This window comes from Coregonus lavaretus, assembly GCF_964263955.1.
Source record: "Coregonus lavaretus genome assembly, chromosome: 19".
Classification (NCBI taxonomy): Eukaryota; Metazoa; Chordata; class Actinopteri; order Salmoniformes; family Salmonidae; genus Coregonus; species Coregonus lavaretus.
In genome coordinates, this window is record NC_140006.1 from 44,368,194 (window position 1) to 44,395,843 (window position 27,650).

Consider the following 27,650-nt stretch of genomic DNA (forward strand, 5'->3'; position numbering starts at 1 on the left):
GTTCAGCACTCCTACAGTACTCTGAGACTCTTTATGAATACAGGCCCCTCCCAGATATAATACAGGCCCCTCCCAGATATAATACAGGCCCCGCCCAGATCAGTCAATGACAACGGTCTGTCTTTTAGAATGGTTCTGCCTCTAAGAAACCCCTGTTTAAAGGCCAATTGCACAGGGCAACCCAATTTAGCACGTACAGTGCCATGAACAAGTATTTTGGGCCCTAACTTTAATTTAATATTCTCTACTTTTGCATATTTTTGATACTGAATGTTATCAGATCTTCAACCAAAACCTGATTGAACAAATAGCACAACAATGACATACTTATTTAATTTATTTCATAAACAAAGTTATGCAACACCCAGTGCCCCATGTGTGAAAAAGTAATTGCCCCCTTACACTCAGTAACTGGTTGTGACACCTTTAGCTGCAAAGACTGCAACCAAATGCTTCCTGTAGTTGTTGATCAGTTTCTCACATCGCTGTCGAGGAATTTTGGCCAACTCTTGCATGCAGAACTGCTTTAACTCAGCGGCATTTGTGGGTTTTCATCTGCCACAACATCTCAATTGGGATTAGGTCTGGACTTTGACTGGGCCATTCCAAAACTTCAAATGTGTTGCTTTCTAGCCATTTTCATGTAGACTTGATAGTGTGTTTTGGATCATTGTCTAGCTGCATGACCCAACTGTGCTTCAGCTTCAGCTCACAGACGGATGACCTGACATTCTCCTGTAGAATTTTCTGATACAGAGCAGAATTCATGATTCTTTCTATTAAAGCAAGTCGTCCAGGTCCTGAGGCAGCAAAACATCCCCAAACAATCACACTTCCACCACCATGCTTGACCGTTGGTATGAGGTTCTTACTGTGGAATGCAGTTTTGGTTTTAGCCAGGCATAATGGGACCCATGTTGTCCAAAAAGTAGACTCATCTGTCCATAGAACATTCTTCCAAGAGTCTTGATGATCATCCAGGTTTTTTTTTGGCAAACTTTAGTAAATTCTTTGGATGACATGGGTCCCATGATGCCTGGCGAAAACCAAACACTGCATTCAATATCAAACATTCAGTATCAAAAACATACAAAAATAGAGAAAATCAGAAAAGGGGCAAATACTATTTCACGGCACTGTACGTATGTTTGACCATTTTCTGTTTAAGTATCATTGTGACTGATTGACATTTCTTTATTCTTATAGACTCTAGATAAATGCCAATCACTGTTATTTCTAGCAGACATTTAAAGAACAATTAGATCTTCTTGGTTTCAAGAGTGAACTTTCTAGAACATTTATTCAGTATTACCACTTCCTAAGTTACATTATGCACACAATGTGCTCAATTCAATCTGTATCGCTGAAGCGTCACAGATTGCGCAATATAAATGTAAAGGTAATTTCCGTCACTGGAACATTGCCTTTCAATTTCAATCGAGCTATAATGCTGAACTACTGTGATATTCTGCGATACGGATTGAATTCAGCCCTCCAGCTAGTGCTTACTCTGCCCTTAAGGCCTTTGTGTGAGTTTAACCTGACTGGAGAATAACTATTTGGTCAAAACGTGTTGCAGTATGCGTCCATCCTGCTGTAACGTCCTAATATTGCTGATCTGCTCCTATCTCTGTAAATATCTGTATATACAGTTGAAGTCGGAAGTTTACATACACCTTAGCCAAATACATTTAAACTCAGTTTTTCACAATTCCTGACATTTAATCCTAGTAAAAATTCCCTGTCTTAGGTCAGTTAGGATCACCACTTTATTTTAAGAATGTGAAATGTCAGAATAATAGTAGAGAGAATGATTTATTTCAGCTTTTATTTATTTCATCACATTCCCAGTGGTTCAGAAGTTTACATACACTCAATTAGTATTTGGTAGCATTGCCTTTAAATTGTTTAACTTGGGTCAAACGTTTCGGGTAGCCTTCCACAAGCTTCCCACAATAAGTTGGGTGAATTTTGGCCCATTCCTCCTGACAGAGCTGGTGTAACTGAGTCAGGTTTGTAGGCCTCCTTGCTCGCACACGCTTTTTCAGTTCTGCCCACACATTTTCTATAGGATTGAGGTCAGGGCTTTGTGATGGCCACTCCAATACCTTGACTTTGCTGTCCTTAAGCCATTTTGCCACAACTTTGGAAGTATGCTTGGGGTCATTGTTCATTTGGAAGACCCATTTGCGACCAAGCTTTAACTTCCTGACTGATGTCTTGAGATGTTGCTTCAATTTATCTGCATAATTTTCTTTCCTCAGGATGCCATCTATTTTGTGAAGTGCACCAGTCCTTCCTGCAGCAAATGTCCCCCACAGCATGATGCTGCCACCCCCGTGCTTCACGGTTGGGATGGTGTTCATCGGCTTGCAAGTGACCCCCTTTTTCCTCCAAACATAACGATGGTCATTATGGCCAAACAGTTCTATTTTTGTTTCATCAGACCAGAAGACATTTCTCCAAAAAGTACAATCTTTGTCCCCATGTGCAGTTGCAAACCGTAGTCTGGCATTTTTATGGCGGTTTTGGAGCAGTGGCTTCTTCCTTGCTGAGCGGCCTTTCAGGTTATGTCAAAATAGGACTCGTTTTACTGTGGATATAGATACTTTTGTACCTGTTTCCTCCAGCATCTTCACAAGGTCCTTTGCTGTTGTTCTGGGATTGATTTGAACTTTTCGCACCAAAGTACGTTAATCTCTAGGATACAGAACGCGTCTCCTTCCTGAGCGGTATGACGGCTGCGTGGTCCCATGGTGTTTATACTTGCGTACTATTGTTTGTACAGATGAACATGGTACCTTCAGGTGTTTGGAAATTGCTCCCAAGGATGAACCAGACTTGTGGAGGTCTACAATTTTTTTTCTGAGGTCTTGTCTGATTTCTTTTGATTTTCCCATGATGTCAAGCAAAGAGGCACTGAGTTTGAAGGTAGGCCTTGAAATACATCCACAGGTACACCTCCAATTGACTCAAATGATGTCAATTAGCCTATCAGAAGCTTCTAATGTCATGACATCATTTTCTGGAATTTTCCAAGCTGTTTAAAGTCACAGTCAATTTAGTGTATGTAAACTTCTGACCCACTGGAATTGTGATACAGTGAATTGTAGGTGAAATAATCTGTCTGTAAACAATTGTTGGAAAAATTACTTGTGTCATCCGGAAAGTAGATGTCCTAACCAACTTGCCAAAACTATAGTTTGTTAACAAGAAATGTGTGGAGTGGTTGAAAAACGAGTTTTAATGACTCCAACCTGAGTGTATGTAAACTTCCGACTTCAACTGTATATAGTATATCTCCAGGCCCATCCCTCAGCTGTTTACCAAAACATAGGCAGGGTGTCCGCTTTGTTATAGTTTCAATTAAGGATTCTAGCTTCATTCATTTCAGATGAAAAACACAAATGTGAAAAAATGTATGGATAGGCTATTGCGTTTAGACACTAAAACTATCTAGCACCAACGGGTTTTAATCTATTTGAGGCGGGGTAAACAGGCGACATTCCGAGGACTGGGAAGTTCCCGTAGTTCATGTGTTACCATGGCTTCAGTCACCATTGTCGTATAGCTAGCTAATGGAGTACATTTCGATGTGCCATAGCCCATATCATGTTGTTGTAGAAGAGCTGTCATGATCTTGTTGTAGAAGATATGTGTCGCATGACAGAAAGACCAACACAAATCTTAGATGATTTAAAATAACTTTTGGGTACGCGTTGTAACTTCGTATCTGGCTGTATCTTTCGGGAAATACAAGTCAATATAGGTTATGTACGAGGAAAGAGAAAACGAATTCCTAGCTACAGGTAAAATATATGAATTGATCTACTGTAGCTAGCGTGCTGAAATGATAACGGAGAGAAAGAGGAATGTTTGATAAATGTCCGTGTCATGTGGATGTCCAAATATTAACCACGTCTGGAATCCAAGTTCCAACACCGGTTCACTGTAATGATCAAACGTCCACCCTCAACATGTCAACAGCTCGTAAGCACGGTTTAGCTGAGACGCATCTCTCGACGCCAGGTAGCCTAGCATGTCTTTTTCTGAAATTATTATTTCCACCTGATTTATGCCGGTTTTAACTGAAATATTGCTCACATAACTTTAAATTTTTCTAGGAGCTGTATCTGGCCAAATACACCAGGTGAGTGACAAAACAGGCTCATCACACCGCTTTTTTGAATAAAGCAAATTAAAAGGCAGTGTAAGCGTGTAACGTTAATCTTATATAATTAAATCATCATTATGATTTGCATATTGAAAGTGTGCTAACAATTAGCCTAAAGGGTGCAAACTGGGTTGCCAGTACTGAAAAAAGGTATTGGATGCTCCACAAACAATTAAATGAATCTCACAAATGTTTAGATCCAAATACCAATAAAGGTCTATTGACTGAAACGTTGGTGTGCTATCCAAGTTTGTGGAGCATCCAACATCAGTGTGCTGAACTTTCCATTTTATTTATATATTTGTTCTCTCTCCATGCACCTGTAAACACGAGCTGTTCGTAGCCAATGTATACTTTTCATTGACATTCTGGTAAAGGCTACCAAAAGAAAAACAAATTACGGCATCAATTCTTACTGAGTAATTACCATTTTACTATGTCATTATATCTACCATATAGGATAATGAAGTGCTACTAAAGTTTGATTACGGCTTCCCATAACCTAAATAGGTACAGTGCCTTGAGAAATTCACCCCTTGCACATTCAACTAATGGGGAAAAAGATCACATGGTTTAATTAGAGAGAAACTCATTGGAGACCTTAAGTAAAACTTGTATAATACGTGTCTTTATTTAACATGTTTTTCTATTGCACTACGCAGCTCTCCAACCTTATCTAATGCTGATCTCATATGATCTCATATTTGGGCTTCCTGTAGCTCAATTGGTAGAGCATGGCGCTTGCAACGCCAGGGGTGTGGGGTCGATTCCCACGGGGGGCCAGTATGAAAAATGTATGCACTCACTAAAACTGTAAGTCGCTCTGGATAAGAGCATCTGCTAAATGACGTAAATGTCAAATGTTAAAGTAGAGCTTTATAAAAAATAATAAGAATGAATAGTTATTCTTTCTCAGATCTTGCCCCTGAATTCAAATGGACGAAGTCTACCAACTGCTTTATGATCAAAATGAATGAACCGTCTATTGCCCACAGGACTTCTATATCTCTCAGCTGATTCGTCAACTTGAGGACTTGGACATATCAAGTGGCATCAGAGCACAGAAGGTGATAACTGTAAACGTACTTACTATAGTTTAGAGCATTTAGATGTACAGCATGTATGGGCAGTATTGCAAGTCTAATCCATTTTACAGTTATGGATGTTTCCAGACAAGGAATTGTTACCGGTTGTGTGTGACCATTTCAACAAATCCCTTTGCCTTTAGTGTAGCGTTGTTTTTAATGCCTTTAATACAAATTACTTTAAAATTCATTTTAATACATTCATCTTTTATTTATTTTTTTAGACATTTCCATCAACACTCAATTCAAGTATCTACCCGACCACCTGCTGTAGCCCATCAGAGTCTACATCAGTGTAAGTAGATCAAATATTTTTAAATGCCTGCTCACTACCCTACTCGGTGACAGCTGGCCTATTCACAGGCCGAATTGGATCTTCAGTGTGTCGGAATATTACCCTCTGGCTGCTCCACCACGACCGATGGTTCATTACCAGTCACCTGTATAGAGTACAATGGGATATTAAATAATGGGCCAGTCGTTACCTTGATGGAGGGCAAATCAATCACAAATGTATGCCAGCCCGTCTGACAACAGTTGGCGTCATATTTCATCTGCCTGTCGCCAAAATACCTAACCTTATTATCGAATAGGTTTTCATTGGAATACATTAAAAAATTAAAAGCATTTTGTGCATCCAAACTCAAATAGTTTATTTCACCCCCATTTCTTGACTATCAAAAAAGGAATATTCCACTCAAAATATACCCAAACATGATTTACCTTGGCTGTTGTCAATTCACTAGGACAGTTTTTAGGTAAACGTTTTGTTTAGATAGGCTACTTAAAACGCCACATTTGGTTTTGTCAGGATTTTCCAAAGGTGTAAATTAAACACCTTTCAGGTTTATGGAGTTCGAAATTAAAATAAATGTTTATGTAATTATTTAAATTATTCTATCAGATCGCCATACTACTTAGCCCTTTGCCATCTGTATGCCCTTATCTTTAGTCAGAGCCAGCCACAGAGAGCCCAGTTCAGGATGATCCACAGACGTCCAACAATCGACATCCATCATCTCAACAGCAGGCTACGGCACCGGAGATCCACCAAACATAGCCAAGGGGAGGGCCGGGACACGAGCTCGAGTGAGTCTCTGTTGAAAATCACACCTGTCCAGGTGGCTTACACTGCCAGTCCGAGGGACAGGAGAAGGAGCAATGGGGAGAGGAGGGTAAAGACATTCTACTGTTGGGGCCCAATGAATGACAGAGCAGGGCTTGGGTCAGGAACCAGCGCTGATGGCTCGAAGCGAAACGGTAGCAGCACACCGGTGGACATCCACTCTGACGCCAGCGATCTATCCGACCAAGAGAAAGGGGGCGCCCAGGCCCACGAGTGGGTCACGCCCGCAGTTGCGCTCCGGTTGAGGCCTGAACCTTTCGACCTGGACCATGACTTGCACTTCCCGGCGTCGTCGGAGGCCCAGTCTCCATTTGCGGAGGTGCTCCCCGCACCTCTGGAAGTGCTGGATCTGACCCGGAGTCTGCCCAGCACGGCCGAGTGGGAAAGTCGCCAGAGCCTGCACATGCGAGAGCCTTCATTGGCTGCCATCGTAAGCAGACTATCTGAGATGGAGGATCTGCAGGCGGCCACAGTACAGCGAGAGCTGACCAAAACGGGCCGGTGTCGGCCGGCCACGGCCGTCAGCTTGACCAGGAGCACTTCTCGCTTGAGGAAAGCAGATTTTCCGGGATCCAAACCGGTATTTGTGCCAACTGGAGTGTACGGTTCAGTTGTGTCCAGTTTTACGGAACTGAGCCTGTCTCGCGACTCGCGCCCTAGGCAGACTTGTGCTCCTTACAAACAGAACCACATCAGGGTGGGCTCAAGGCCACATACGGTCTTTAAAAGGCCCCGTTCCAGCTCAGCCAAACTAAGCAGGACAGAGACCCTTGTCCAGGTCCAGTCTTGGGGTGAGGGATCGACACCAAAACCTACAGGTTGCACCAAAATCAGAAAAGCCAAAGCTAACAAGAAAGGCACATTGAGCTCCCACAGAGTGTCACCACCGAACTCTGCAAAGAAAACTAAAGCCAGGGACTTGAGAAAGGCTTAACAATTGGAGACTGGGATTACTCTGACTATACATTTAGGAAGATCAGCCTTTTCCTTTGACAGGGTGTTCCTGATCACTGCACAATGTTTTCAAAGTAGAACATGAGAGCCAAGTGAACCAGTTTACCAGTCAATGAACGTACAAAATATCTGGTTGGACCTTACCTGAACCCTTTGGTGTCATAATGATATACATTTACATTTTAGTCATTTAGCAGACACTCTTATCCAGAGCGACTTACAGTTAGTGAGTGCATATATCATTTTTTTTATTTATTTTTTTCCATACTGGCCCACCGTGGGAATCGAACCCACAACCCTGGCGTTGCAAACGCCATGCTCTACCAACTGAGCTACATCCCTGCCGGCCATTCCCTCCCCTACCCTGGACGACGCTGGGCCAATTGTGCGCCGCCCCATGTCAAAGTCAGGCAATGTTATCTACGTAGGTACTGGAAGCTAGTAGACTAGTGGGAATTAGCATGCCTAAATAACACTTTGTACAAGGTTCAAATTATACAGACTCTTTGGGGTGTCAACATCTTGACTATTTTGAGGGTGCCCACACTGATGTTTAAATTCTTATTATTTTAGCACCTCTTAAAATTCAAACCACGGTTGAGTCATGTTTGTTTTAAGTCAGCTGTCATAAGCAGACAGGCTAAGTCATTGTTTTTTGACATCTTGACATTATGGCAACGTGATTATGTGGGCTATGACAGCGTCCAAGTAAACTGTTACCAAAGACCTCAATCTTCAGATAGTCCATGCCTATGTTTACTATAGTAATACACAAATGAAAATGAACACAAGTTGTTACGTTCTCAATAGAGGACAGAATATGCATATTGATGTTATATCATAAGGAAACAGTGGTGTGCAGTCATTTGGGTTGGATGACATGAATAAAGTGAAGGATGTAGTCAAACGTGTTACGTAACATTTAAAAAATACATTTCTGTTTTAACATTTTCTGAGAAATATCCACAGGGCTCATCGTTGAACATCTCCCTGGTCTCGAGTTTTACATGGGCACCAAAGCAGAAAGAGGAGACTGAGGGAACCAAGGCAGGGAAGAGAAGTTCCGACTTACCCTGAAAAACAAAACACAAAATTGCAATGTTACCAGTGATAACATGAATCTGGCCATATTTCTCAATAACAAGAAAAAGTATTACCTTATTGTTGGTCACTTTGGCATAGACAGCCACATTATAACTCAAGTTCAATCAAACTAATACCATTTATCATGATTGCCTTATACTTTCTCAGAATCCTTAAGCAAAACATTGAGTTCATGAACAAATCTCAAAAGTCTATAATGGGTCCAAAATCTCACCCAATGTGTCTAATACTGATTCATTATGGTAACAATGTGTCTAATACTGATTCATTATGGTAACAATGTGTCTAATACTGATTCATTATGGTAACAATGTGTCTAATACTGATTCATTATGGTAACAATGTGTCTAATACTGATTCATTATGGTAACAATGTGTCTAATACTGATTCATTATGGTAACAATGTGTCTAATACTGATTCATTATGGCAACAATGTGTCTAATACTGATTCATTATGGTAACAATGTGTCTAATACTGACTCATTATGATAACTGAAGTAGATGCTGATAACATATTCGAAAATGTTTAACAGCAAATCAGGTCATGACATCATGTCTACTCAAGATTGACTTTGCAAAATGACATCATACATGCCCCGTCTTCCTGCTTACAGACATCAACGACAGAATAAATAAAAAAGATCTGCCAAGACTGCCACATTCGCCTCTTCCTAATTTGCACCCTCCCTTGAGCCTTACCCACATGGGGGAAAAGCCACAAGTGTCAGTCTCAGAAGATTTCAATACTGTTGTTGATTTCTGTATGCAGGAATTTGCCCCGCTTTCTATGATGATGTCATATTGATGAGTCCGCCTTCACAAATACAGTAACTCTCTCTAAAAACAGAAACCTTTGTCCAGAGGTGGTTCCTTGCGAGACTCTTCTCTAAAAAGGGCTGCACCTAGAATATATAGAGAACAAGTATCTTGGTTCAACTTTGACAATACAAGTCAAGCTACCTGACACCTTGTGGCAATCTGGAACCAGTTTAGAGCCATATGAGTAACCAAACACAGTCGGGTACATAGGCAGCTTGGAATGACACTTTGTTAACCATAAAAGTGTCTGTCATGTGTAGACAAATACAAGGATTAAGCCTTAACATCTTGTGAGCGCACATGTTTGGAACCACTACTTTTTAATGGTTGAGTGTCTATGATAAAGGCCTTCAAGAAAACAGTAAGCGAAATTAATTCCCCATATTGTCTTTTACATCACCCCCCAGTGTTGTTGTTGGCTTTTAGTATCTAATAAAAAGCATGAGCACACCCAGAGAAAATTATTTTGTGTAGAGGTGCTGACTATTGGCGAATTAACTGTAAGCTATAAAAATAAATAGTCGCACACTCTCTCTATATATATATATATACACATATACATATACATACTCACAGCAATTTATTGGGCGTTTTACCCAATAAATTGCTGTGAGTTATATATATATATATATATATATATATATATATATATATATATATATATATATATATATATATAGAGTGTGCGACTATTTTTATAGCTTACGGCGTTTAGTATCTACACATGCCATCATAAATGACCTTGATAAGTGGCCTTGTGGAGGTCTTGTCTCTCTGAAAGTGGAGCCCAGGCTGGAGGTGCTGGACTGTCTCGCTCTCAGCCACCACAGGAAACATCATTGTGGGGGGGAAAAACAGCACAAACATCAGCGTCAGTGAAACAGCACACAAAAATGATGTTGTCTTCTGCTCCTTTGGTTTGAACTAAATCTAGCATGTAAGGGCCGAATCCTAACTTTAAAGATCTGTACGCGTCAAGTTAGGCTCACAGATCTCCAAGTTAGGATTTCAGCCTAACAGCTGCTGAACACCAAATGTATTCTTAGTTTACGTTTTTGGTGGATTAGCTTTAAAAAAAAAAGAACGCATTTCAGTTCATGGTTGACACTTTAAGGGGCCTGAACATTGGCATGTGTATGTATGGAAGACATTCATGGAAAAGGCATACATACTACATTAGCTACTCATTTAGGCTGTTTTATTTCTGTTATAAGAACATCATAATATATATATATATATATAGAACATCAAATAAAGTAGAGGCAATTACCGCTCATAACAAAGCAGACTCAAAGCTCAGAGCAGGAATATCCCTGTATCAAAAGACAACATGGTCATACAAACATGAAAACCAATGATAGATAGCAGAGGGAAACAAAACACTTAAATATCCTTTTTCTTTTTTTAGAGAACACACCTAAAACAATTGCAACACATGGTTTTTGTATACGTAGCAAGACTGCTATCCTCACAGTTTCTAACATCGTAAAGGGAACGCAGGGAAAACAAACAAAAAAGGTACTCATTACAGTAGAGCAAATCAAATGTAGCTGCTCCATTTACAGAAGCACACTGAAGGTGATAGCTTGTTGGATAACGCCCCCCCCCTTCAATGTACTGAAAGTGGTATACAACCTGCTTTAAAACATGAGGAGGGACCATCCCTGCAGGGGTGCTCAAGTAGAACCCAAGGACCCCCAACCGTTTGGGTTTTCGGCACTGACAGACCTACAGGCAGCAGCAGAACGGGCATGCGGACCAGGGCCTGCACAGACACACCAGGATGTGGGGACAGGGTGGGTGGGGGGGAGCGCTCGGGGCTTTCAATACCTGGAGGAGATGTGGATATAGACATCATTTATGCTGGCCCTGCACCACATCAACATGTAACAGTAAGTCAAAAGGAGCTGCCAAGGTTGCAGGAGTTTAGTCTACTCACTGTACAAATATCCCATTCAAAAAAAGGTTAAAGGGCATTGGGTTACCCTCTCTGTGCTTGTCACAGCCTTGGCAACTCACAAATGACCGTTAACCCCAAAAACCCTTCCCAACAATCAGTATAAAAAAAATGTGTACTAACCCTAACCCTTCCCTACAATCAAAATTAACATTTTTACAGCAAAAAATATCTTCCACCTTCAGTCACCTGCAAGGGGCCAATCAAAAACTGAAGATCTGAGTGGATGAAAGTCCAACTCGAGTGGCTTACTGTCCATGAGATAGAGGGCTTATAATGAGACAGAACTCTCTGACTTGCAGAGAGGCTGAGACTGAACACATGTTGTGCAGCAGACATGAGCCCTACTACGGTTATATAATACAATCCACAAGGTCGATGAAAAATGGGAGAGTGTGTGTGTGTGTGTGTGTGTGAGTGCCAGCTCAAATAAATCAATTTCTTGGCCTGGGATGGGATCCAACCATAGTCAAACTAAGAACTCAGTACTGGTTGCTGCAATCAATGTGTGACTGTGTACAGTAGGAAGCGGTCAGAAGATCTTCTCCTGGATGTAGGGGTGCTGCAGGGCCTGGTTGATGCTGATCCTCTTGGCCGGGTCCAGCATCAGGGTCTGGTCCAGCAGGTCCTTGAGCTGGGCCACCTTCTTGCGCTGGTCCTCGGGCAGACGCTGACTGCCCACCATGTCAGCTAGCAGCTCCTTAGTGGGGTTGATGGTGCTCATCACTGTTACCTTCTCCTGTGGACGGGTGGGACAGAAAAAGAACAGGAGGGGGAGATCGAGGGAGGGCAGGAGGGAGAGGGAGAGAGAGAGAGAGAGAAAGATAGAGAAGGACAAACGGAACAGATAGGGGTGTGGGAGTTGGGTGGGGCGGGGCGGGGCGGGGCAAGAGATCAGAGTCAAGTAAGAACAGTGTGGGAGGAAAACAAACGGTTTTAAAAAGACAGAGAAAATAAAGGAATGAGGAAAACAAAGATGGTAGAGAGAAAATTAGAGTAACGGGGGGTGGGGGGGGGGGGATTGTAATAGGAGGAAAAGGAGAATGAAGAGGGAGAGAAAAAGGGAAATGTGGAAAAGGAGTAAGAGGACAGAAGGCAAAAGTTTTGAGGCAAGCAACACTGAAGCATACATGAGAGCATCAGCTGTTCCGGATGACTGTGATCACGCTCTCTGTTGCAGAGTAAAACCTTTAAGCAGGTCAACATTCACAAGGCCGCAGGGCAAGACGGATTACCAGGACGTATACTCTGAGCATGCGCTGACCAACTGGCAAGTGTCTTCAGACATTTTCAACATGTCCCTGACTGAGTCTGTAATACCAACATGCTTCAAGCAGACCACCATAGTCCCTGTGCCCAAGAACACTAAGATAACCTGCCTAAATGACTACCGACCCGTAGCACTCACGTCTGTAGCCATGAAGTGCTTTGAAAGGCAGTTCATGGCTCACGTCAACACCATTATCCCAGAAACCCTAAACCCACTCCAATTTGCATACCGCCCCAACAGATCCACAGATGATACAATCACTATTGCACTCCACACTGCCTTTCCCACCTGGACAAGAGGAACACCTACGTGAGAATGCTATTCATTGACTACAGCTCAGCGTTCAACACCATAGTGCCCTCAAAGCTCATCACTAAGCTAAGGACCCTGGGACTAAACACCTCCCTCTGCAACTGTATCCTGGACTTCCCGACGGGCCGCCCCCAGGTGCTAAGGGTAGGTAACAACACATCTGCCACCAGTGGCGGCTCCTGAAAAAATTCTCAGGGGGGGCAATTTTTCTGATGATTTAGGTGACCTACACACATTTAAAAAAGATATGTCCAGCAACAACATGAAGACAGGGGCAGCATATAAGTCAATACTGATATACACATTACTTGCTTCAAAAAGGCCTCATGGTTGAATTGGAAATATGTGCACCTGAGCATAATTCACAACAAGCAAGCAGGAGCTTTTGATAGAGGCTACTGAAAACATTGATGCAAGTTATTGGTAATAAGAAATTTTTATAGACTTCCATATTCTGCCCTCTTGTATAGATTTGTGAAAATGAACAGTGATAGACATTTTGCCTGAAAACAGAATTTGAAAATAATTTCTAGAAAAGGTAAACACAGCTATCTGTATGGCTTTGTAAAAATGAACAACCATATTCTGGCCAATTGTATAGATTTGTAAATATGAACAACCATATTCTGGCCAATTGTATAGATTTGTAAAAATGAACATGAACAGAATTTCTTTTTTTTTTTTTTTAACTTTTTTAAAAATGAAAAATAACTATTTTAAACAACATCAACTGTGAACTGATTTGGGCGTGTGTGTGTTAAAGAGACAGACAGGGAGGGACAAAGAGAGAGAGAGGCTACATTACTTGTACTGAAACTGTTCTAGCTTGCTGCATGATCAAATTCAGCTGATGCGCATAGCAATGCACGTAATGGGCATTCTTGAAATGATCACGCACCTTTTGCTGCACACCAGCCTTCTCTCACCTCATCACACTGGCTCCATCGTAAGCTTGCGCAATGAGTTTGACTTTCTCGTCGTCGGCAAAAAGACCGTTCAGTCTCTCCAAAAGCACACTGGCGATTGAGACTGAGGTTGATTCCGAGATGGGAAGGAACTCAAAAAAGCGCTCCTGCACTTTGTGGTTGCTATCTATGTACCTCAGCACAAGCACCAGCTGTGTCTGTGTAGAAACGTCCGTGGTCTCGTCAGCTTGGATAGCTACGAAGTTCGCCGACTTCACCTCCTCCACAATATGTTCCCTCATGACCGCTAGCATACACTCCAGTAGCTCGTTTTGAATGGTCTTTGATGTGCCCTTGAAAACTTTAGCATTTTTAAGATGGTCATCAAACACCTCATCTAATTGTGCCACAAAGTTGACAAGTCCAAGAAAAATACCAGGGTTGGTGGAGCCCTCAGTTTCATCTTTGCCTCGCAAAGCTAGCCATCTTGACAGTTGTACGTGAATTGATTGACGCTGCTACCCGCTCTTTTCTTAGTTATGTTCATGGTTACTTATGTTACGTATGACGAAAGCGCGTAAGTGCAAGCCCTCCCGGAACCCATAGAGATTGTATTAAAAAAAAATATTTTACATGATAGTCTATGAGAGACTCCTGGGCGATTTTCAACCTGACTGAAATCGCCCCAAAAGGGGCGGGGCCATTTGAAGCACGACTTTAGCCTGATTGGACATTTAGTGGCAGATCAGACGTCTATATTAGAACACTGAAAACTACTGTTGCCGTGATATAATTGATTAGAAAAAAAATCCCTTCCTTTTCCCGTTTGGCAGTGCGTCGCCCATATCGCCCTAATGAACACACCGCCCCTGTCTGCCACGCTGATCCTCAACACAGGGGCCCCTCAGGGGTGCGTGCTCAGTCCCCTCCTGTACTCCCTGTTCACCCATGACTGCAAGGCAAGGCACGACTCCAACACCATCATTAAGTTTGCCGACGACACAACAGTGGTAGGCCTGATCACCGACAACGATGAGACAGCCTATAGGGAGGAGGTCAGAGACCTGGCCGTGTGGTGCCAGGATAACAATCTCTCCCTCAACGTGACCAAGACAAAGGAGATGATTGTGGACTACAGGAAAAAAAGAGAGGACTGAGCACGTCCCCATTCTCATCGACAGGGCTGTAGTGGAGCAGGTTGAGAGCTTCAAGTTCCTTGGTGTCCACATCACCAACGAACTATCATGGTCCAAACAAACCAAGACAGTCGTGAAGAAGGTACGACAAAGCCTATTCCCCCTCAGGAGACTGAAAATATTTGGCATGGGTCCTCAGATCCTCAAAAAGTTATACAGCTGCACCATCGAGAGCATCCTGACTTGTTGCATCACCACCTGGTACGGCAACTGCTCGGCCTCCGACTGCAAGGCACTAGAGAGGGTAGTGCGTACGGCCCAGTACATTACAGGGGCCAAGCTTCCTGCCATCCAGGACCTCTATACCAGGCGGTGTCAGAGGAAGGCCCTAAAAATGGTCAAACACTTCAGCCACCCTAGTCATAGACTTTTCTCTCTGCTACCGCATGGCAAGCGGTACCGGAGCGCCAAGTCTAGGTCTAAAAGGCTTCTTAACTGCTTCTACCCCCAAGCCATAAGACTCCTGAACAGCTAATCATGGCTACCCGGACTATTTGCATTGCCCCCCCCACCCCATCCTTTTTACGCTGCTGCTACTCTGTTTATTATTTATGCATAGTCACTTTAACTCTACCCACATGTACATATTACCTCGACAAACCAGTGCCCCTGCACATAGACTCTGTACCGGTACCCCCTGTATATAGCCTCCCTACTGTTATTTTATTTTACTGCTGCTCTTTAATTATTTGCTATTTTTTACCTAACACTTTTTTTTCCTATTCTTAAAAACTGCATTGTTGGTTTAGGGCTTGTAAGTAAGCATTTCACTGTGAGGTCTACACCTGTTGTATTCGGCGCATGTGGCAAATAACATTTGATTTGATACCATAGAGACGCTAAGCTGCTAGCCATCAAGCTAACGAAGTTGGTACCAGATGAGTTTTGCAATGGAGCCCTGTTTGACTGGAGAACTAAATGAACGGTTCCAGCGCTGTATCTATTATGCTTTGTTTCGGGACAAACCGGATCACTCGGAGTTCCAATGCGGCAATTGTTAATTTACAGAGGATTATAGCCTTGAGGTGGCTTCCTTCATTTACGCAGGTCGCCAGCCTACGTAAGAAACTGGGGGAAAATGCAGAGTGGAATGTTAACATTTTCTACGCCGGTGGCTGGACGGCGTTCGCGCTTGTTGGATGCATCTCCGCCTTGTCGTTTGTCGTTATCCGACTGGCCGGTGTTGCCCGGAGCTACACCATCTGATAGCGCCGTCGAAGGAGCACAGCATGAGGAGAAAGGCAATCAACGATGGTCGCATGTCACGAGCGGTGGAAACCGAAGACAGCGACCTCCCGCAAAGCAGTCTACACTCCCAACGAGAGGCCCGGAGCGGGATACAAACAACGAATAGTTTCGCCGTCCTGGAGCCTGATCTTCCTGCACCTTCGTCGCTGGGGGTGCCTGTGTCTGCGGCCGCAGTGCCTACTACTACGATTTCTAAGTCGACGTCGGCAACCTTCCGTCCCTGCTCTGGATCGAGCGGGCCTTCTCCATCTGTCGGAGGCCTGCATCCTGTGAAGGGTGGGAGGATTTTCCTTGTCCTTCTCGCCAGCTGTGATTTTGGGCAGCTCCATGGTAAGAAATGTGACCGTTCCTGGTGCAAAAACAATGTCCTATCCCGGAGCTTGAGTAAATGACATGACTAAGCTGCTCCCGAATGTACTATGTCAGGACGTGGAAATCGATTCTATCGTAGTCCATGTGGGTTTTAATGACATTATGAAGGGCAGCTCTGAACAGTTGAAACTGGATTTTAAAGAGCTGATTGACTCTCTGCTAGACACTAACAAAAAACCCATCATATCTGGCCCTGTGCCCTCTCTGAATCGTGGCATTGAACGCTTCAGCAGGATTTTTGCTCTTCACAACTGGCTACGTGATTATTGCAGCTCAATGGGTGTAACTTTTGTTGACAATTCCGATACCTTTTGGAAACAAAACACGTTTTATAAAGGAGGATGGGATCCACCCAAATAATTTGGGTTCCTGGGGGGTATTCATGTTAACATTCCCACTCAGACAATATGAGAGAAAACAACAACCTCCTACCCTTTCAGTAACTCGGTCTACTTCGGTGTACAGGAAGTTGAGGTTCTGGTCAAAGTGCTGGTCCTTGAATACACCTTTCCTGATCATCTGTGGAGGGGTAGAAAGAAAACAGTTGGGGTCAATTCCATTTCAAATGATTCCATTCAGGAAATAACCAGAAACTCAGATTTTTCTTGAATTGGAATTTCAGTAATACTTCTGAATAAATCGGTTTTCTGCTGTAAATATCCATTAGTATGGTGAAGGGAGTGTTTCTGTGGTTGGTGGTTTTTGGTCTCACCTTGTTAGGCATCTTGCCCTTGAGGTCCATGGCGAGCTTAATCATGTGGTTGTTGGTTTTCCCTGGGAAAAGGATCTTACCCGTGTACAGCTCATACAGAGTGCAGCCAACAGACCACATGTCGATCCCGTAGTCGTAAGGCTTCCCGATGACTGCAAGGACAGATACAGGCTTTAGGGGACTTGGACAAACTATGGCAAATTAGTATGTTTGATGAGCGTTGTGTTCATTAGGGCACAACATTTCAAAAAGTTTCAAAATGTTTAAAAAATAATAATAATAAAAAAGTAGTCCCTCCCTATTTTACTCAGTTTTTCTTCCGTTTGGTGCTAAACACGACAGTTGAACATTTTCCCTACAAGTTAGGACCTACAGCAGCGGTCACCAACTGGTTGTGGAGAGCTACTGGATCCACTAACTCAACTAATCAAGGACTTGAGCAGGTGATTAGTTAAATATAGCTGGGCTGGAGAAAAAGCCTGAACCCAGTATAGCAGCTCTCCAGGTCAAGGGTTGGTGATAAAAAGGAGAGTGACAGGATTTTTTTAAAAAAAGAACAGAACACAGAAGAGAAGAAAAGAGGGGAGAGTCTCACTAATCTCAGGCGCCCTGTAGAATCGGCTGACCAGGTAGGGAGTGATGTCATTCTCCGCCACGTGCGACGCCGAACCAAAGTCACAGAGCTTGAGGATGGTTTTCGACTCGTTCACCTGTTGAAAACAAACCAATAAATAAAAATAAAAATATATGCCACTTGACCTATATAAAACTCCAGCCAACATGTTGAAAAAGGTCAAAAAGGTGACACCAAATCTCCCAGCATTCCCCTTTTCACCAATTTAATTTATTGGAGAGATCAAGCACAATGACAATTGACTTGCAATCAAAAGTAGAACTGAGAGGCAGAATTGAATAATCGTATTTGACCATTACGTCACAGTGGAAAAGAGCGCTACGTGCTACTGTCAACAGGTAGATAACTAGTCAGCATCTAGTTATTTAATGGTTAATTAGCAAGTGAGATGACTCCGTGGTAAACTTAAGTCTTAGGCAAGTGATAAAACATGAACGTATGCATTTTAGAGAGTCAAAGGATTGGCATTGTACAATGGTCATCTCTATGCTAGTTAGCGGTGTTTACCCCCGTCAAACAGCACATTGTTCACACTGGGTGGGTTCAATTAAGACTGAACCGAGGTGCACTGGGATACAGCCCGTCACGTGACCGGGCAAACCTGGTAAGGGTAGAGCGCCCTGCTCAAAAGGAACAGTTATCTCCGCAAGCGGGTCTTAATACCAACAAGGCATCATATCGTGATGATCGTTCGGAAACATACAACCTGCTTTAAAAATATGTATTTTCCATTAAAAAGTTTGTTAAAATTTTCACTTTCACTGTGACTGTGCTTAGTGAAATAGGGTTATTGGTGCTCTCTGGGGGCTACGGTGGGTTAGAGGTGACTGTCTCTCTGGGGGCTACGGTGGGTTAGAGGTGACTGTCTCTCTGGGGGCTACGGTGGGTTAGAGGTGACTGAGTCTCTCTGGGGGCTACGGTGGTTTAGAGGTGACTGTCTCTCTGGTGGCTACGGTGGGTTAGAGGTGACTGTCTCTCTGGGGGCTACGGTGGTTTAGAGGTGACAGTCTCTCTGGGGGCTACGGTGGGTTAGAGGTGACTGAGTCTCTCTGGGGGCTACGGTGGGTTAGAGGTGACTGAGTCTCTCTGGGGGCTACGGTGGGTTAGAGGTGACTGTCTCTCTGGGGGCTACGGTGGGTTAGAGGTGACTGTCTCTCTGGGGGCTACGGTGGGTTAGAGGTGACTGTCTCTCTGGGGGCTACGGTGGGTTAGAGGTGACTGTCTCTCTGGGGGCTACGGTGGGTTAGAGGTGACTGTCTCTCTGGGGGCTACGGTGGGTTAGAGGTGACTGAGTCTCTCTGGGGGCTACGGTGGGTTAGAGGTGACTGTCTCTCTGGTGGCTACGGTGGGTTAGAGGTGACTGAGTCTCTCTGGGGGCTACGGTGGGTTAGAGGTGACTGAGTCTCTCTGGGGGCTACGGTGGGTTAGAGGTGACTGAGTCTCTCTGGGGGCTACGGTGGGTTAGAGGTGACTGAGTCTCTCTGGGGGCTACGGTGGGTTAGAGGTGACTGCCTCTCTGGGGGCTACGGTGGGTTAGAGGTGACTGTCTCTCTGGGGGCTACGGTGGTTTAGAGGTGACTGAGTCTCTCTGGGGGCTACGGTGGGTTAGAGGTGACTGAGTCTCTCTGGGGGCTACGGTGGGTTAGAGGTGACAGTCTCTCTGGGGGCTACGGTGGGTTAGAGGTGACTGAGTCTCTCTGGGGGCTACGGTGGGTTAGAGGTGACTGAGTCTCTCTGGGGGCTACGGTGGTTTAGAGGTGACTGAGTCTCTCTGGGGGCTACGGTGGGTTAGAGGTGACTGAGTCTCTCTGGGGGCTACGGTGGGTTAGAGGTGACTGAGTCTCTCTGGGGGCTACGGTGGGTTAGAGGTGACAGTCTCTCTGGTGGCTACGGTGGTTTAGAGGTGACTGAGTCTCTCTGGGGGCTACGGTGGGTTAGAGGTGACTGAGTCTCTCTGGGGGCTACGGTGGGTTAGAGGTGACTGAGTCTCTCTGGGGGCTACGGTGGGTTAGAGGTGACGCACCAGGATGTTGTCAGGCTTGATGTCGGCGTGCAGGATGTTGCAGCGTTTCAGCAGCTTCAGGGCCAGGAAGAGCTGCTGGCTGTAGGAGCGCACAGCCTTGATGTGGAGGCCCACATCTTTACCGTACTTCTTCAGCACCTCGCGCAGGTTCATACTGAGGAGGAGAGAGAGTAGAGAGATACCACTTACAATATAGGCGTGCGTCACAAAATGATACCCTATTCACTACATAGTGCACTACTTTTAATCACAGAAGTAGTAGTAGTACACTATGTAGGGAATATAATAATAATAATAATAATAATAATAATAATAATAATAATAATAAGCCATTTAGCAGACGCTTGCGTGCATACTTTTTTTTTTGTGTATGGGTGGTCCCGGGGATCGAACCCACTACCCTGGCGTTACAAGCGCCGTGCTCTACCAGGTGAGCTACAGAGGACCACATAATATGGTGCCATTTCAGACAGTTCAGTAATGCGTCTGTACATACATGTGCTAAAAATAATTGAGACCCTGGTTAGAACAAGACAATATCTACTCAGCGGTGAAACATGGAACAGAGTTGGGCTGGAAATTGCTAGGGACCTCACGATACGATATGTTTGTATTTTAGAATAACCTCCATTGTCAGAATAAAATAAAAAAAATCACAAACAGAAAAGTCTTGAGCCTTTTGACCGTTTTTTTTTTTTTTTTTTACACACCTACTCCCAACTTCTCCAAGACAGGTAGGATGTTGGTACCTGTTGTAGGATGTTGGTAGCCAGCCACACGATAATGTGACTCTCACCTCACTGAATGAATGACAAAATGGATGAATGACAAAATGAATGAATGGGCGATAATTGTGCACCTTACTTCACAATCGAATTTTAAAAATGAGGCCTAACTGAACGATGAGGGTGAAGAGGTTGATTTACTTTAAGAACAGCAACAGAGTGATGATGAGTTTTTGTTACGCCTATTTATTAGCGTTGGGGCTCACGTTAATAATTTGACCGCGCGCCTTGCGGGGTTGATACCGTTCTCTTTTATGTTTTACTTTGTAAAAAAGAAGCTGTTACAGGACTGTTTTATTTTACTGTAAGTCTATTACTAAACAAATGTATTGTAAAGGAAACAAAAACATGATGTGTGTTGCAGTAGAATAATGCAAAACATATCCTCGACTCTATCCAACTTTGATGAGCGGAAAAAAACAAGTGACGGCGGTCAGTCTGCACAGCCGGCCCATCGTAACTAATTTCACACATAAGAGTTAGCCTATAGACAAGATTAAATTGACAATCTGACGCGTGACAATAGTAGGCCTATCAGTTGTCAAATTGTACATGAAGAGATGGGCGAATCTTTGTAATTTACAAATGCATGGAAAAGGAGCATCACTTGATCAAATCCTCCTTCAGAGTCACATGCAGGTAAAACATTGTGATTTCTATACAGTATCTGAAAGAGCATATTCTGCAGTTTCTATGACATTTTACCTTTGTCAAATAACTCATAATTCAAGAGGTTCAGCTCTATTTCCAAATGTCCCTTTTCCAGTGATATATCTGTGCTGTCCATGCATTCAGCACAGGACCACTCACGCAGCAACATTTCTCTGGCTACTAAGCAAAAACTATGAACATAATAACATTACAATTACAAAATATGCTATTTATTGAGGCAATTCATCCTTTACAATTGTTCATGCACTGGTGCTTTTGTTTAGGAATATGGCAAATCATTTCACCTGTGCACCTGGCTGGTTATATTATTGTGTTTTTCATTTCTACTTAGTAAAAAGCTGCAGCAAATGGACTTGATTAATTACTATGACTCTATTACTAATTGAATCTACAAATAAAGTTGATCAAATGATCACTAATGTTTTTATTGTAAGACCTGCTTCTCCTTTCTTTATTTTCTAAATTTGTATATGTCATCTTCTTTTTCCCCCTTTTTTTTGTGATTACGATCTTGTCTCATCGCCGCAACTCCCCAACGGGCTCGGGAGAGGCGAAGGTCGAGCCATGCGTCCTCCGAAACATGACCCACCAAACCGTGCTTCTCATCACCCACTCGCTTAAACCGGAGAGCCAGCTGCACCAATGTGTCAGAGGAAACACCGTTCAACTGACGACCGAAGTCAGCCTGCAGGCACCCGGCCGGCCACAAGGAGTCGCTAGAGCACGATGAGCCAAGTAAAGCCGGCCAAACCCTTCCCTAACCCGGACGACGCTGATCGAACCCCAGGCTGTAGTGACACCGCAACACTGCGATGCAGTGCCTCGACCGCTGCGCCACTCGGGAGGCCACAAACCAAGTTTTTTTTTTCTAGGACAAAACAATAGTTTATACACTATTTATCAAGCGTTGGTGCTTATGTTTGGGCACCTTGTGGGCTGATATGGATCTGACGCGTATGCTAAAGGGGATACCTGGCAACATTCTCTGGCAGCTACCTGTAGGCTGAAAGGCCAGGCGGTTCTAGAGTTTAAAAGAAGATGAGAACAAGCTTTAGGATGAGAAATACTGGAGGTACTTTGCGGCTACAGCCGACTAGTGCTAGCTAACGTTAACTGCCTAGCAAAAAATTATAAATCGATACTTGGGAGTCACAGTGTTGATATAAAATGGGCAAAGATAATAACCCCATACTCTACTACAGGGTTCTTCAATTCCGGTCCTGGAGGGCCGAAACACTTCTGTTTTTTATTTCTACCTGGTAGTTAATTGCACTCACCTGGTGTCCCAGGTCTGAATTAGCCCCTGATTAGAAGGAGAGGATGAAAAACAGAGGTGTTTCGGCCCTCCAGGACCGGAATTGAAGAACCCTGCTCTACTGTATCGATTTCCCCCCATCCCTAGGACAGAGAGCAGCAGACTCTCTCAGACGTCAAACAGCCTCTTCGCATTCAATAAGAACATCTCTTTTCAGACTCCATCTTCAGCAGCAACCAAAAATGATCAATTGAAACCACATTATTTTACACAGGGAGAGCAAAAACCTATGCGGAGGGGCCCACAATGCCTACACAATTTAGAAGGGAAACACTGTACTAAATCTAGGGGTGCCAGTGACCTGGAGGGTGTACCTGAGAGGCTCGAAGACCAGGCAGAGGTGCTGCTTGTGGTAGAAGTGTCGGAAGAGGCGCAGGCAGTGGAACTTGTCGTCCGGGTCGGCATCGTTGAGTTTCTTCAGGAACTCCAGCTCCTTGAGCCCAGTCTTCTGCCTGTTGGGACAGAGAGTCTAAAGTCTATCCCTAACCCACTGCTGTGCCAGTAGGTCAGGTCCCCCCCCTGGAGAGCTACTGGGTGTACAGGCTTTTGTTCCAGCCCTGCTCTGACACACCGGACTCAAATAATTATTACTCAAATAAACAAGTACAGGTTAGTGGAATCCGGTGTGTTAGAGCAGGGCTAGAACAAAAGCCTGTACACCCAATATCTACCACAATAGTAACTGAGGTAGATATGTAACTAGGAATACAGTGACAGATAATACAGTAACAGCAGCGTATGTGATGAGTCAAAAAAAAGTGGGGAAAATAAGAGTCAATGCAGATAGTTAAATAGTTCACCAAATAGCTACCCGGCCTAATTATTTACCAGGCTTATGGCTTGGGGGGCAGAAGAAGCTGTACAACTTTTGGAGGATCTGAGGGCCCCTGCTAAATCTTTTCAGCCTCCTGGAGGGGGGAAGAGGCATTGTCGTGCCCTCTTCACGACTGTGTTGGTGGGTGCGGACCATGACAGATCCTTTGTGATGTGGACACTGAGTAGCGTGCTCGTGCCCTCCGTTTCCTGTGGTCCACGATCAGCTCCTTTGTCTTGCTGACGTTGAGGGAGAGGTTGTTGTCCAGGCACCACACTGCCAGGTCTCTGACCTCCTCCCTGTAGGCCGTCTCATTGTCACCGGTGATCAGGCCTTTCCACTGTTGTGTCGTTGGCAAACTTAAATTGTGTTGAGAGTCGTGCTTGGCCACGCAGTCGTGGGTGTACAGGGAGTACAGGAGGGGACTGAGCACGCACCCCTGAGGGGCCCCCCGTGTTGAGGGTCAGTGCGGCGGATGTGTTGTTGCCTCACCAGCTTTTCTAATGTATTTTTCGTAATGAGTCGGACCCCAGGAAGACTAGCTGTCACTATCGGCGTCGGCTAATGGGGATCCTAAATCAAATCTAAAATAAATAAATCAACCTGGGGGGGCGGCCCGTCAGAAAGTCCAGGATCCAGTTGCAGAGGGAGGTGTTTAATCCCAGGGTCCTTAGCTTAGTGATGAGCTTGGAGGGCACTATGGTGTTGAACGCTGAGCAGTAGTCAATGAAAAGCATTCTCACGTCTTGTGAATGTTAACCTGTTTAAAAAGGTCTATGGAGAGCGTGATCACACAGTCGTCTGAAACTGCTGACGCTCTTATGCATGGTTCAGTGTTGCTTGCCTCGAAGCGATCATAGAAGGCATTGAGCTCGTCTGGTAGGCTCGCGTCACTGGGCAGCTCGCGGCTGGGATTCCCTTTGTAATCAGTGATAGTTTGCAAGCCATTCCACATCCGACGAGCGTCACAGCCGGTGTAGTAGGATTCAATCTTAGTCTTGTATTGATGCTTTGCCTGTTTGATGGTTCGTCGGAGGGCATAGCGGGATTTCTTATAAGCGTCTGGATTAGTGTCCCACTCCTTCAAAGATACAAGCCTCTTGTCAAAATATAAGATACAAGCCTCTTCCATGAAACAAAAGCACAATGATTAGGGACCGTTCACATTATGAGACAGAGCTGTGTTCATTAGTGCACAACGTAGCAAAACATATTGCAATGGGCAAGTTCAGGTAGTATCTCCCCCGTTTCAAAAATGTTTTTCTGCCTACTGAACGGGGTTCAGGACTAGCTATTGGTAGACGACACTCACATGAGCTCGTTGTTCCGAATGATCTTAATGGCAACCTCCTGGCTGGCGCGGGCCACGTCTCGCGCACGGATGACGTTGCTGAACACGCCCTGCCCCGTGTAGCCATACACGCTGTACCGCTTGTCCAGTATCTCCCCGATATTGAGTCCTGTCAAATATCAAAAGACATTGAATGTATTAGCTAACTGGTTATGAATAGGTAGGGATTGACCTTAAGCGTTGCCCCTGTTGCAAGTAAACAAAAACTGCAAAGAATTCCAGCAGGCCTAAAACGGATCTTTATCGTTCACTCCCATTGTTGACGTGAAAGACTGACAATTTATGGGATTTACGGCAGCCGGGCAAGTGAGCTGGTTCTGTGGTTGCGCCATTAGGAAGGTGATAAAAAATAAATAAATCCAGTAGCCTAACATTGCGGCTACACGGTTTCTTTTTGCTACACTGGAAGAGTAACTTTTGGTCAGCGTGAGCAGAACACTAGCCACTTTTGCTCTCATGCGTGAGCTGCGCGTCGTAATCTTGAAAATACTTACATTTTACGACTCAAAACAGTGTAAGCCTTTCGCAGAGCTGGCACGGTTACGCTCTTGTTGAAATGAACAGGAGTGTCTCAAGCTCTGCAAAAGTTACGTGTCCGATGTAGCACGTGAGTAAAACAGATTTTTTCTGCTTCCTCATTGTCGTTTGATTTAGCGACCAACAAGAAATGGCAATTTTGCATGTAAACAACCATCTTCACATTTTCATGCAAATCAAATCAACGTTTACTGGTCGCGTACACTGATGGCAGATGTAAAACACATAATCCAGAAAAATAAAAAAGACATTAAGAAATATCAGAGACCGGAATATAAATATTCACTGAACAAAAATATAAACGCAACATGTAAAGTGTTGTTCCCATGTTTCATGAGCTGAAATTAAAGATCCCAGAAATCTTCCAGCCGCACAAAAAGCTTATTTCCCTTAAATTTTGTGCACAAATTTGTTTACTTTCCTGTTAGTGAGCATTTTTCCTTTGCTAAAATAATCCATCCACCTGACAGGTGTGGCACATCAAAAAGCTGATTAAACAGCATGATCATTACACAGGTGCACCTTGTGCTGGGGACAATAAAAGGCCACTCTAAAAGTGCAGTTTTGTCAAACAACACAATGCCACAGATGTCTAAAGTTGAGGAAACGTGCAATTGGCATGCGGACTGCAGGAATGTCCACCAGAGATGTTGCCAGAGAATTTCATGTTCATTTTTCTACCATAAGCTGCCTCCAACGTCATTTTAGAGAATTGGCAGTATGTAAAACTGGCCACACAACCGCAGACCATGTGTAACCACGTGCCCTTGATCTCATTTTACATTTTAGTAATTTAGCAGACGCTCTTATCCAGAGCAACTTACAGGAGCAATTAGGGTTAAGTGCCTTGCTCAAGGGCACATCGACAGATTGTCACCTAGTCGGCTCGGGGATTAGAACCAACGACCTTTCGGTTACTGGCACAACACTCTTAACCACTAAGCTACCTGTCCACCCACTTCTCCACATTGGCTTCGTCACCTGCAGGATCGTCTGGGGGGTGGGGGGGGAATATTTATGTCTGTAATAAAGCCCTTTTGTGGGGACAAACTCATTCTGATTGGCTGGGCCTGGCTCCCCAGTGGGTGGGCCTATGCCCTCCCCCTGCCCAGTCATGTGAAATCTATAGATTACGGCCTAATGAATTTATTTCAATTGACTGATTTCCATATATGAACTGTAACTCAATAAAATCTTTGAAAATGTTGCATGTTGCGTTTATATTTTTGTTCAGTAGTGATTCATGAATGAATAAGCTAACAAACAAACGAAGGAACAAAGAAGGAAGGAGCTTAATGCCAAATGGACTTACGGTAGTAGCCCTCTGCGTCTGTCCAGTTGTCTCGGAGGTTGGGGTTCTCCTTAAAGTCCTTTCCGATGCCTGCTGCGCGAAGCCTTGCACTCTGCAGTGGCCACAAATCACTTAGTGTTAGTATGACGGGAGACCAATGGTTTTTCCAATGTTAGTTTTTTTCCTTTTAAGAAATCAGTTATAATTTTTCTGATGGGAAGCTGTGCTTGATTGAGCTTGCCTGGCGCAATGGAACCAAAGGAATAGTCCCAATAGTGCAAATGTTGTCCATCTGGCACCCCAAGCAGGCTCATTTAAAACGCTCAAAGTATTTGAAAGAAAAAAACGAATACTATTTGAACCCAGGTCTAACTGTCAGGCTACAATACAAAACCACAGTTGAGGTGGTATTCTGACTTGAGATTGACGCGCCAAACTTTCGGTCCCCCCACTGACCTCAATTAATGATTTACGCTAAAGTCAAACTTGCGTGCTTATCTCGACTCTGAATCGGACAAGTCGCCTCACAGAAAGGTCACCAGAGAAAACGCTGTGGCCCGGTTTCAAATTACCCACTGACAGACGCGTGTTTGGACAGTAACAACACAAGGGCGATCCGGGACACGGACACCCCTCTTTGCAACCCTATCTGCCAGGATCCTATTCCTTGGCACACGTCATGGTGGTCAGAGTCCACACGACACAATCAAAGGAACAAGAGGAGTACTCACGTCAAAGTAGGCGGCAAACATGTCATCCGATTCGGTGAACATATCGGGGGCAGAAGGTTTTTTGGGGTTGGTTCCTTCTAGGAAAGAAAGGGGGTAGAGTTTAAACTCGAGCACTGCTAAACTGTAAAAACACTTTGTGACAACTGCTGATGTCAATATGACTTAAAAAAAAAAAAAAAATCATTGATTAAGAAGTCAGAGTATATTAGAAATTAACATAATAATAAGTAATTGAGTAATAGAGTTATGAACTACATTTGA

The 27,650-nt window shown here is 44.0% G+C and overlaps 2 protein-coding genes across 4 annotated transcripts in view; one reads left to right on the forward strand and one right to left on the reverse strand.

Annotated features, from left to right (window-relative positions):
- The first annotated feature begins 3,579 nt into the window (after window positions 1–3,579).
- Window positions 3,580–7,608, forward strand: LOC311146905 (uncharacterized protein). The gene is made up of 5 exons (XM_084183534.1): window positions 3,580–4,029; window positions 4,125–4,150; window positions 5,170–5,241; window positions 5,484–5,554; window positions 6,212–7,608. Exons 1-5 carry the CDS (start codon window positions 3,873–3,875, stop codon window positions 7,317–7,319), a joined length of 1,434 nt encoding a protein of 477 aa, XP_084039660.1. The 5' UTR covers window positions 3,580–3,872; the 3' UTR covers window positions 7,320–7,608.
- A 465-nt stretch (window positions 7,609–8,073) lies between these two features.
- Window positions 8,074–27,650, reverse strand: part of prpf4ba (pre-mRNA processing factor 4Ba) — a 36,060-nt gene continuing 16,483 nt past the window's right edge. The window contains exons 7-17 of one of the 3 annotated variants that reach the window (XM_084183533.1): window positions 27,390–27,466; window positions 26,680–26,770; window positions 24,792–24,939; window positions 22,980–23,117; window positions 19,894–20,047; window positions 17,832–17,946; window positions 17,237–17,388; window positions 16,957–17,043; window positions 9,971–11,960; window positions 9,297–9,347; window positions 8,074–8,412 (exon numbers count right to left, since the gene is read on the reverse strand). In XM_084183533.1, coding sequence (XP_084039659.1) covers window positions 11,754–11,960; window positions 16,957–17,043; window positions 17,237–17,388; window positions 17,832–17,946; window positions 19,894–20,047; window positions 22,980–23,117; window positions 24,792–24,939; window positions 26,680–26,770; window positions 27,390–27,466 — 1,169 coding nt within the window. In that variant the 3' untranslated portion in view covers window positions 8,074–8,412; window positions 9,297–9,347; window positions 9,971–11,753. Of the gene's footprint in view, window positions 9,348–9,970; window positions 11,961–16,956; window positions 17,044–17,236; window positions 17,389–17,831; window positions 17,947–19,893; window positions 20,048–22,979; window positions 23,118–24,791; window positions 24,940–26,679; window positions 26,771–27,389; window positions 27,467–27,650 lie in introns of all 3 variants that reach the window. The other 2 variants (XM_084183532.1, XM_084183531.1) reach the window with 2 other exon arrangements.